A 10,441-nucleotide genomic window follows, 5' to 3' on the forward strand; every position below is an offset into this window, starting at 1 on the left:
TCAATTCAAAGGCTGCGCTCCTCACGAACGAAAGCCAGAGATGAGGAGATTTTAAATATTTTTGAATTCAACAACATTCCAACAAAGTTAGAATGGAAATTATGAGATAAGGTTTTTGGCTGGCTTTGAATGAGCCTTCAAATTAATCTATTCTTGGGGAGGAGATTTTGGAAATCTTTTAACAAAACGGTAAAGTAATTTCATATAGGAAACAACACATTGATTTTTTTTCTGATTTTTTTAATACCCATTGAATTTGTGTTAATACTCATTGCATTTCCTATTCAAAAGCATGGTTTTGAGAATAAACTTGATTGCATATTAATACTTATTTAATTTTCTTATCTAAAATATACTATTGAAAATAACCATGGTTGCATTATATTCGAGTTATAAGAAGTTAATTAAATTTGTTGTGGGGCTTTATGTCGTATTTTAGATTGGAATTTGTGCCTTCTGCACCATTTCCATTTTCCATACAAAATCGGATATAAATTTTAACTTTGAAGATTAGTGGTTGGGAGCTAATGTAAAGTTTTAAAAGTATAAAAAATCAATGATTGCTTTATCAATTAAGCTCAGCATAATTTTTATCAACTGTACAACTAGCCAAATGAGAACTTGCAATATTTTCAATCAATGTTCAGTTAATTATCCACAAGTATTTTAACAATTCGAGAAGATAATGTACTTTTTATTTCATACACACTTAACAAATTCGTTTAAAAAATATAATAGTATAAATAAAAAAATAAAATTTTCTTCTTGATATACCAAATTTGAACGCTTTTGGATTACAACATTTTGTTAAACTATACAATGCAAAGAACTGGGACAGTATTCCTAATAAAAATCACAAAACTTTTAAGAAATTATTCTTAGGTTTATGTACCAAGCACACGGAAGCGTTGAAATTCCCTAGCCCATTTCATATCATTTTTCGACCATTACATTAATAATAATTTTTAAACGTTCCCTCTCTCTCTCTCTCTCTCTCTCTCTCTGTCTCTGTTTTAGTATCTTTTCTAAAAAATACTTACGTTTGCAGTGTCACTGAGATTCACCAAAAACGTTCGATTACGGCTGCGTTGAGACACACTGAACTTCAAACTTCCGGAATTTCACAAGTTTTCTTTTCACTTTTCAAACACCATAAGTCTTTCAAAACTGAGTTTCACACAACAGAACGTACGGAAACTGTAACTTCCTTGGTACGAAACAATGCTTCAGCAATGCACTCACGTGGTCTGCACAAAAAGAAAACCAAAGGAATGTAAGAGAGGTTTCGGATTTTACACCGTCGGAATGTGCAAACGGCCAACCCGGAACGGACAGACCGGAATGTATCTAATGCAGCAGGTTGAACAGGTATGCACTAGCAATGGAACGTTGCTCTAAATGTAAAACAAACGTTCTCGTGCCTCTAATCACTGGAAAACAAACAAACAAATTATCAAACAAAGATACTAAATTCACACACGTTTACGATAGTTGCTCTACTAGACCACTAACAAGGTGCACTGTGTAGGGTTTGGGGTAAACTCTGTGCTCGAGCTGCTTCCGTTCACGTGGCCGTGTGGGACCGTTTTTTGAAAATCGCACCGTTAGAATGAGCCACCACCGTCAACTCACCGATACGAAACGGTCTAGCGGCGAGCCAGGAACTCCCTTCCAAGGTTCAACAAGTGTTATTTCCACGACGTCCTTCCAGCGAATCGTGGACTTCCACTTCGTGAATACCCTTTTTATAAACGTTTGGCCTCTGGCAGCGGGATCCAATCCGCGCCAGCAGACTCGACTCGGCCCGATAACGACGATGACGACAACGATGACGATGACGACGACGACGACGACGACGACGACGGCTCCGATGGACACGACCGGAAACGGTACCGCACACACAGTGGCAACGTGAAGCCCACACACCTACGCATTTTTCAGGCGGATTCGGGATGAAAATGGTACGGAAGCTGACAGTTACAGTGGACCAGCCGAGAAGGCTTCATCCTGGTTCTAACCGCGGGAAGATTTGTTGTGCCTTTCTTTGAAACTTGTTGGTTCTGATGGATTTTCGGTAAATATAAATATTGAACAAATTGTTAATTTTGCTTAGTCAGATTGAAAAGTTTTTATTTTTACGATATAATTTAAAGAGAGCGCACATATTAAAAAGAGTTAAAGAAGATACGATTCAAACTTTCAGATTTTAGAGCATTTTCTATGTTGTACAAGAAACTACGCAATAAATTTGTGAATTTACATCAAAAACATAAAAAATGATATTTTCTATCATGCAACGCATTGAACGCCATTTTTTTAGAAAGCCAAAACGTCAACGATTTTCAGCAACGTGGTTCAAATTAAAAAGTTTGCCGCTCTGCATAGGGTGGTTCATTGAATCGTACTTACGAAATTCTTTGCTTAAACCATTAATAAAGCCCTGATAATATGGGGAAATATGTAATGAGGAAATTAGTAGCTTTCAATAAAAGCAACAATTATTAAAGCGAATAGCAAATCATTTGAAATGAGATAAAATAATAAAAGTACGAACAGATACGGCACAAATTGCAAATTGTAAACACCTGAACCGCACGGTGTAAACTTAATGTACTGCGAAGCGCTATCTCTTTTCTACTTTAGGGTGTTTCTAATTCTCTTTCAGTTTTTTCGTCGAATGACAGCGTCTGTTTCATCGCTGGATAAAAGTGGTGATGGGCAACATACTGTATCTAGGAGTGCGAAAATTTTACCCTATATTTTGGTTGATTTTGTAAAATATTTTTATCTATATATTATCTCCGGAATGATAACATTTTATTTTATTTACATCGCGGATTGCACATGTGGATTATGAAAAGCGAAGTAAATTTAATAAAATTACCTCAAGAATTTTGGGGTTCAAAATGGCGCCCTTGCTATGCCCACCACTAGGCCAACAACAAAAGCAAAGAAACACAGCTTGCTTTTTCGGTCGTTCTAGATACGGGGGAAAAATAACGCTGATTTCTATATTCGCTCAGAAACGAAGGCAAACATGTCGCGCTCGAAAGTGTAAGCATTTCACTTAATGCTACCGATAGTGATTATTTAACGCGATATCATAAAGCATTTTGGCAATTTTACCGATCGGCGGGCGCGCGCGTCATCTCGCTAGTGCACACTCACACACACCGAAGCGTTGAAGTTGGTAGCGTGCGTGTTGGTGCAGTGAAAATAGGGCGAGCGGCCAGGGAGGTCAGTGGAGGTGCGGTAATCGCGCGGATATAATTCGCGATCGCAACCATTTTAGCGACGGTTTTCGGTTTCCAGCACAAAGTAGCCCGTTTTCTAGGTCACCATTACCCCCGGGGTGCGCCGGTCGGTACGTGCCGTTGTTTGGAACGCGAATCGAAAGTCCTTGCGGATGATGACATTACTATGAGCGGGTGGTAGCGTTTGGCGAATGTCGAACCAGCAACTGTCCGCTGCGGCTGTGCCGTGGTGAAGGCGACGGCTTCTTGGAACGGCTGCCGAGGAAATTGATTGGCTTGCTTTGCTGTCTAGTCCAACCGTAAACGCAGTTGCTTATTGTTTGCTCGTTGCCGGTGTGATTCATCCGTGAGCGGGCTTCGACCATGTCCGGCACTGCGGAAAAGAGTGACAAATCCTCTACGGAGAAGAAAGAATTGGATGAAACCACCGCTTCTTCAACAACGAATTCCACTTCTGCTGATAAAGGCAACAGCAACAGCAGCACCAGCAACAGCAACAGCAACAGCACCAGCAACAGCAACAGCAATAGCAACAGCAACAGCAACAGCAACAGCAACAGCAACAGCAACAGCAACAGCAGTAGCAGCAGCAGCAATAATAACAACAACGAGGATAGTCCGAAATCATCCAGCGTAAGCAGTTCAACCAAAACAAATGACCGGAAAAGCGTAAACAGCAGCAGCAGCACGGAAGAAGGCACAAAGGGTGTCACGCATACAGTAGTAGCGAAATCCATCAAGCGGCTATCGGATGGTTCGGGCGGCGGCAACAACTCGTCCGTCAGCAGTAGCAGCGGCAGCATCGCCACTATCGTATGTAAAACCGAAGATCCGAACCTGCTGTCCTCCGGCAGCAAGGGTGTGCCGGGTGTCCAGACGTGCGGCTGGTGCCTAGAGGTGAAGAGTCCACTGAACTATGTGCTGCCGATGCAGGGCATCAAGAAGGAGTTCTGTTCCGAGTCGTGCATAATGGAGTATCGGAAGCTAAGTAAGCGGACGTGCATACAGTGCGGGAACGTGGTGCGGGCGAACGCCCCGAAACCCAACTTTTGCTCGACATTCTGCTTGAAGAAGTATCAGAAGAAACGGGCGGCCGGTCTGCTGCAGCCGACCGAAGACTTGGTAGCGAATGGTAGCACCAACAACAATAACAACGTTAGCAGTCATAATCACAATAATAATAACAATAGCAACAGCAGCACCAACACTCCTAGCAACGGAAGCTCAAACGGTGGTAGTGGTCGACGAAGTCAGGGAGGAGGCGGCAATTTGTCCCCGGGTCGGCCGGCGACCGAACGCTCAGCGCAGCCCACAAGCCGGATCAGTCCGGTCACCACAACGCAAACCGGTGCGTTCCAGTACGAAAGTTTCCACGTGTTTGACTGGTCGGAGTATCTGCGGGAGTCGGGCAGCGTGCCGGCACCGGCCGAATGCTTCAAGCAGGCGCTGATACCGCCCAAGAACGAGTTCAAAATCAACATGAAGCTGGAAGCGCTGGATCCCCGCAACATCACCTCGACCTGCATCGCGACCGTGGTCGGTGTGCTGGGTTCACGTTTGCGCCTGCGGCTCGACGGGGGCGACAACAAGAACGATTTCTGGCGGCTGGTTGACTCGAACGAAATCCACCCGATAGGACACTGCGAACGGTCGGGCGAGATGCTGAAGCCGCCGTTGGGTTTCCGGCTGAACGCCAGCAGCTGGCCGACGTTTCTGTCGAAAACGCTGAACGGTGCCGTGATGGCACCGGCCGACATCTTCGTGCCCGAGCCGCCGACCCCGAAGTGCAATCTTTTCCAGGTCGGGCAGAAGCTGGAAGCGGTCGACAAGAAGAACCCGCAGCTGATCTGTTGCGCCACCGTGAACGAGGTGAAGGACGATCAGATTCACGTGACGTTCGATGGGTGGCGCGGTGCGTTCGATTACTGGTGCCGGTACGATTCGCGCGACATCTTCCCCGTCGGATGGTGTGCGAGCAGCTGCCATCCGATGCAACCGCCCGGGCAGAAGAATAAGCTGGACGGCAGCGGGCATCGGTCGAAGGCGGGCCGATCGTCGTTCGCGATGGTTTCCGACTCGCCGGACACGATGCAACCGGCCACGCTGGTGACGGCCCACTTCCACAGTCGGTGTAGGGGCGGTCCGCACATCAACAGCTCGAAGCTACCGTCGATGGTGACCGCGCCCAACCACCAAACGCTGGCGAAGCTGTGTTTGCAGGAGGTACTGGCGGCATCGCACGACCATTCGCTGCTGTCGCCGCTGCTGTTCGGGCTCGAAGGGGACGTGCATATAGTGACGGCGGCCGGGAAGAACTTTACCGTGAAAATACCCGCCTACATCAAGCAGAAGGCAAACGCGGGCGTATCGGAGTTTCTCGAGATGCTGTGCACCTCTTGCCAGGCCTGCCCGCGGCTGATTACGCTCGAGCCCGGGCCGGAGCAGTGCGAGGACTGTTCGCTACACTCGTTGCCGTTGAAACGATCGATCAAGACGGAACCGCGGGCAGCGGCTGCCGCTAGCCCACCGCCGACCGCTGCCTCCTCACCGAAAGCGTCCGCAACGGGACGGTCCAGCGCTGGCGGGCACGAGCTTCGACCGGGCAAAGAACCGGCCAAGGACAGGGATACGCATCTGCGCAGCCCTTCGCCGAAGCGCCGGGCCATCGCCAGCAGCAGCAGCGAATCGAAGGCACCGGGCAGAAATGCAGAGGAACGCAGCAGAAGCCCCACCAGCAGCAGTGGAGCGACGCCACTGTCCACCAAGAAGGAGCGCAATGAGCCAAGCTCGCCGGCGACCAGTACCGCTAGCAAAGAGACAGCCGCTACCACTACGGAAACGATGGTCAAGATAACAGCGAACACGAATTCCGGTAGTAGATCTGCAAAGCTAGAAATGTCTCGTAAGTGATTTCTATTTTTCCGATACAGGGTTTTCCAGGGGTTTACATAGCTGTGGGACACTTTATTGACTCTTTCTTATGTGAAATGAACTTAATGTGATGGAAATTGGACGGTATAGCACCCGTTGTCGAACAAATCCAATAGCAATTTCCAAGAAGTCTGTCCCAAAAGGGTTCCATAGAGTCCAAATTCCATCATATGAAGTTCATCTCTCATAAGAAAGGGTCAAGGAAGTGTCCCACAACTATAAGAACTCCAGGAAAATCCTGTAAAACTATCCCTTGCTTCTTGGACATGTTCGCTAACCTATGTTTTCTCTTTCTATTTCTCTTTCAGAAAATCAACCACTACCCAGCACGACAACCGTTACGACAATGGCCACATCGTCTACAGTGAATCAACACAAATCTTCTACCGCGGCTACCACCCCAGTCAGTCAACCGGTCTCGTTGGCTAGCGTGTCCACGGTCGGTAGCAATAGCAAACCGCTCACGACACCCAGCACGACCACAATTAAGGTGGAAGTGCAGACAGGCAGTACGGTTGGCGCGGGAGCGGCACAAGCAACGGCCGCCGTTGCAGCAACCGCAACCATGCCGGTTCCGGCAGGGCCAGCCGCTGTACCGTATCATCCGGCATCGATCGTTTCACCGCTGGTGCCGGGTGCTTGCACACTGGGCCCCGCTGCCGTCGCAATGACCTCCGTTCCCGGGTCGCTGATTCCAGTGGTGGCACCGGCGTCCTCTACCCCGTACCCAACGATGGCAAATGCGGCCCCAACCGGTCCGCACGCCTGCGCCAGCACGGGTGGCGTTGGTATGGGTGCTTATTTTGCGACCGCACCGCCCACCCTGGTGCCATCAGTGCCATCCTTTGTCCCCGCGACGCCCCAGATGCCCCGCGGACCAACGACCGACTGGACGATCGAGGATGTGATACAGTTTATTGCCGTACAGGATCCATCGCTCGCGATTCATGCCGAGCTGTTCCGGAAGCATGTTAGTATCAAACCGGGAGCGCGATCGGGATGTTTTGTTGTTGTGTCGTATTTCTAATTCATAATATATCCTCTGCGCTCTCTGTGTTTTAGGAAATCGATGGAAAGGCACTGCTGCTACTCAACAGCGATATGATGATGAAGTATATGGGCCTGAAGCTGGGACCGGCACTAAAAATCTGCAATCTGGTCAGTCGCGTCAAGGGCAGAAGGCACAACCTATGTTAGATTGTTGGAGGCGGCGGCGACGGACAGCAAGTACCTTGACCGGGCGGGAGACGCTGTAAACAGACACACACTCGCTCTGTCTTTCTCTCACTTTCTCTCTTTGTCGCTCCCCTAGTCGGCCCTTGTGTGAGAGACGATTTGTACCTTTTTTTCAATACCTTCTCTCAGATTAGCCTAAGCACCGCTGATGCGCCGTGGTGTCATGTATAAATTTAAATGATTGTTTTTTTTTTCTCCCTAAGTAAGAGCACCGTCCATTGTGGTGCTGCTAATCGATTGCTGAAATCGAGATTATCGTCATACCAATGGATCTTGTTAACGAAAAATCAAACGCTACACTATAGGTTGATACATGTCGTGTAAAGGCTTGAAGTCACGCGCTTAGGTGTGGTCATCAGATGATTTTTCGTTCTACTTAGTACACGCCCGTGAACGGATGTAACCGAAAATAGTAGCTGCATACAGCGTCGATGTTTCTAGGAGCAGTATAAGACCGTCAATATGAATACGCAAAACGATGCATGTGTATATAGAACAGTTGATAGAAACTGTAACGATTTTTTAGTTTATCTTTTTACTCTTAAATCCACTGAGAATAGATCAATGCAAACAAAACCAGAAAAAAACCCTGAGCGTACGTTTAATGTTCAATGCGCGATCACATTGGACACATGTCAGCTTTATGATCATATTGTTTTTGCTCATTCCGTTCAGCGTTACAGATGATGCTTATGTTGAGTTATTGGAAAGTTTCTTTTCAACTTGTTTCTCTTTCTATAAATAGCCACTAAATGGATATCTATACCATGTGTCATTGTAACTAATTTTCCCTTTTTTCTTAGGTCGGACATTTTAAATTGCCTATGGTTCAGAAAAATATGGCAAACCCATTGTGTATTTTTAGTTTTTCATAAACTTTACTCTAACGTATAGAGTCCAAAATCTCTTCCACACTGCAATACAGATATAAACTATACCTAAACATTAAAATAGAAGAATGAATGTACAGTTTGTTCCTGAATTACGCGGTTAATGTATTGCGGAAGTGAACTATTTCATTTTACTATCTAAATACCTAAATTTGAAGGTAGGTTTATTACTACCAGAATGATTTCGTTCGATTTGTTTTAGATTATTAGTGTATCATTCTTTTTTCAGTTCGTTAAGAAAAAATCATCTTATGTGTCATGTTAGTCTTTTTTTAAAAGAAAGTGTAAAATCAGCGAAAAATTGTGCATCTACGAACCCACGTAAATCAACAACTGCGTAACTCAGGGACAGAATGTAGTACAATGATCAACTTAAATGAAACAATACATCAAGAAATAGCAAACCAAGCTGTCAAGCATGAATCAAACAATACCATCAACTAGTGTATGATGTAACCACACATATTGAAAAATAGAACGACGCATGGTCATGATCACGAACCTAGAGATAACGTAATAGTAACAAAATGCATAAAGCAACACCATGGATTGCAACGGTCGAAATATGTTCTTATCTTTCAGCATAGATACATAGCCACAGACACTCACACACACACCCAACACATCTTGCAGAGCGATAAGATATGAGAAAGCTTTGATTCAATTTCCACACTAAACTTTCACATTAAGTTGTTGCTTAGCTTAGCTCTAGCTACCTTTTTATCTCCTCGCGCTTATTGGTTAATCCAAACCCCCCTATCGTGTATGCGCTTTAAAGCGTTATTTCAGAATTACAATTGCATCCTAACCAAAGATTCGGTAAAGCATACCCTTCATGTATTAAATGAAATGAGACCCCACTTGATATGAAAGACACATTTTTGTAGTGTAACAAATCGGACATACAATTAACACATAGCTCAAACATCAAAGGAGATACAAGGAATAGTGAACAAATTATTAAACTATGGACCTACTGTGGACCTGCGGCATAAATAGCGGATATAGCGCAGTCCACTTTAATTAATGATCATAGAAAAAAAAACCATTGAACTAAAGCGAAATTGACAACTAAGGGCGTTGTGTTTTGAGCTTCGGCACACGATCGAATGAAACCACTGTTTCAATGCAAAACAAAGCAAATAGTTTTAGCGAGCGATACCCTCTCCCCCCCCATTCTCTCGGTTGTTGTGTGATAGCGCGTTGTGGGGCATAGTTTAAAACTCCCGGTAGAAGAGTAAACAGATAAATATACAGAATTTGTAAAGAGAGCGGCATTAGGTGTGCTGTTTAGCCATATTTGTATTTACTTTGGGCGCGCACGAGTTTGGTTAGGATATGGGATATGTTACACCTGTGTGCGTGTGTGTGTGTTTAAGATAGGAGCAAATGAAGATGATCATCGCAAAATGGGGAAGATCATATTCTGGTGAAGAAAAAAAACAAGGTATATTAAACGATACACCACAAACCACAAGCTCTTATCATTTACGGCACACGGTTTGAAACAAACGAATGTAGGAATAAAAGACGAAGCATAATGCATTTATGTATGCACCAATCGCTATAGATAAAGAGAGCAAGGACACCTAAACGCAACGTGTAAAACATTAGAGATGAGCAGCCTTCAAGAGGTTCGAGCCATTCCGTCAACACAACGCAATCGTTCGGAACGATGGAAACCGTTGTTTTGAGACATGATTATCTTATTTTGACAGATCTCACGGCTCTGTTTCAAAAGCTAGCTTGATTAAGTTGTTTTCCAATAACGTATGTTTTAGAACGCTACGACACAAAGTCAATCAAAATATTTATAATTTAATTTCGAGTTTCGTCATTTCGTGTGATTGTTGTAGGCCATATAAAAGAAAGAAAAAAACTGCAGACAAAGAAAACGAACACCACAAATGCTGCTCATCCCTGCCCGGTAAACAACTTGCACCTGTAAGCGAGACACACATTTGTACTTTGTGATAGCTGTTCTCACCACTTTCCCTCTAACGCCACAAAAATAAAGAGCAAAACGTATGAAATCAACGCAACGGATTGTGATGTTGTGTGTGTTTCTGTTGAGAAATGTTTCCCCTTGCCCAAGCGTGGTGTGCAACATAACTTTGCTCTCCCGTCACA

At 45.1% G+C, this 10,441-nt stretch overlaps 2 protein-coding genes across 4 annotated transcripts in view; one reads left to right on the forward strand and one right to left on the reverse strand.

Moving 5' to 3' along the window:
* Positions 1–1,719, reverse strand: part of LOC121588780 — a 34,734-nt gene extending 33,015 nt beyond the window's left edge. The window contains exons 1-2 of one of the 3 annotated variants that reach the window (XM_041907108.1): positions 1,633–1,719; positions 1,041–1,430 (exon numbers count right to left, since the gene is read on the reverse strand). The gene's annotated coding sequence lies outside the window, so the exon portion shown is untranslated. Of the gene's footprint in view, positions 1–1,040; positions 1,431–1,480 lie in introns of all 3 variants that reach the window. The other 2 variants (XM_041907109.1, XM_041907111.1) reach the window with 2 other exon arrangements.
* Positions 1,720–2,920: 1,201 nt separating this feature from the next.
* LOC121588447 (polycomb protein Scm) lies at positions 2,921–10,348 on the forward strand. Its single transcript, XM_041906385.1, has 3 exons — positions 2,921–6,156; positions 6,494–7,155; positions 7,248–10,348. Exons 1-3 carry the CDS (start codon positions 3,618–3,620, stop codon positions 7,380–7,382), a joined length of 3,336 nt encoding a protein of 1,111 aa, XP_041762319.1. The 5' UTR covers positions 2,921–3,617; the 3' UTR covers positions 7,383–10,348.
* The last annotated feature ends 93 nt before the right edge of the window (positions 10,349–10,441 follow it).

The sequence above is a fragment of the Anopheles merus genome, chromosome 2R, assembly GCF_017562075.2.
Source record: "Anopheles merus strain MAF chromosome 2R, AmerM5.1, whole genome shotgun sequence".
Lineage (NCBI taxonomy): Eukaryota > Metazoa > Arthropoda > Insecta > Diptera > Culicidae > Anopheles > Anopheles merus.

What these genes read in the sequence shown, in the direction of transcription:
- LOC121588447 (XM_041906385.1), top strand. Translation starts at nt 3,618, where the DNA reads ATGTCCGGCACTGCGGAAAAGAGTGACAAATCCTCTACGGAGAAGAAA. An exon ending in TGCAAAGCTAGAAATGTCTC is followed by an intron (nt 6,157 to 6,493) that starts GTAAGTGATTTC and finishes TTTCTCTTTCAG; the next exon opens with AAAATCAACCACTACCCAGC. An exon ending in CCGAGCTGTTCCGGAAGCAT is followed by an intron (nt 7,156 to 7,247) that starts GTTAGTATCAAA and finishes TCTGTGTTTTAG; the next exon opens with GAAATCGATGGAAAGGCACT.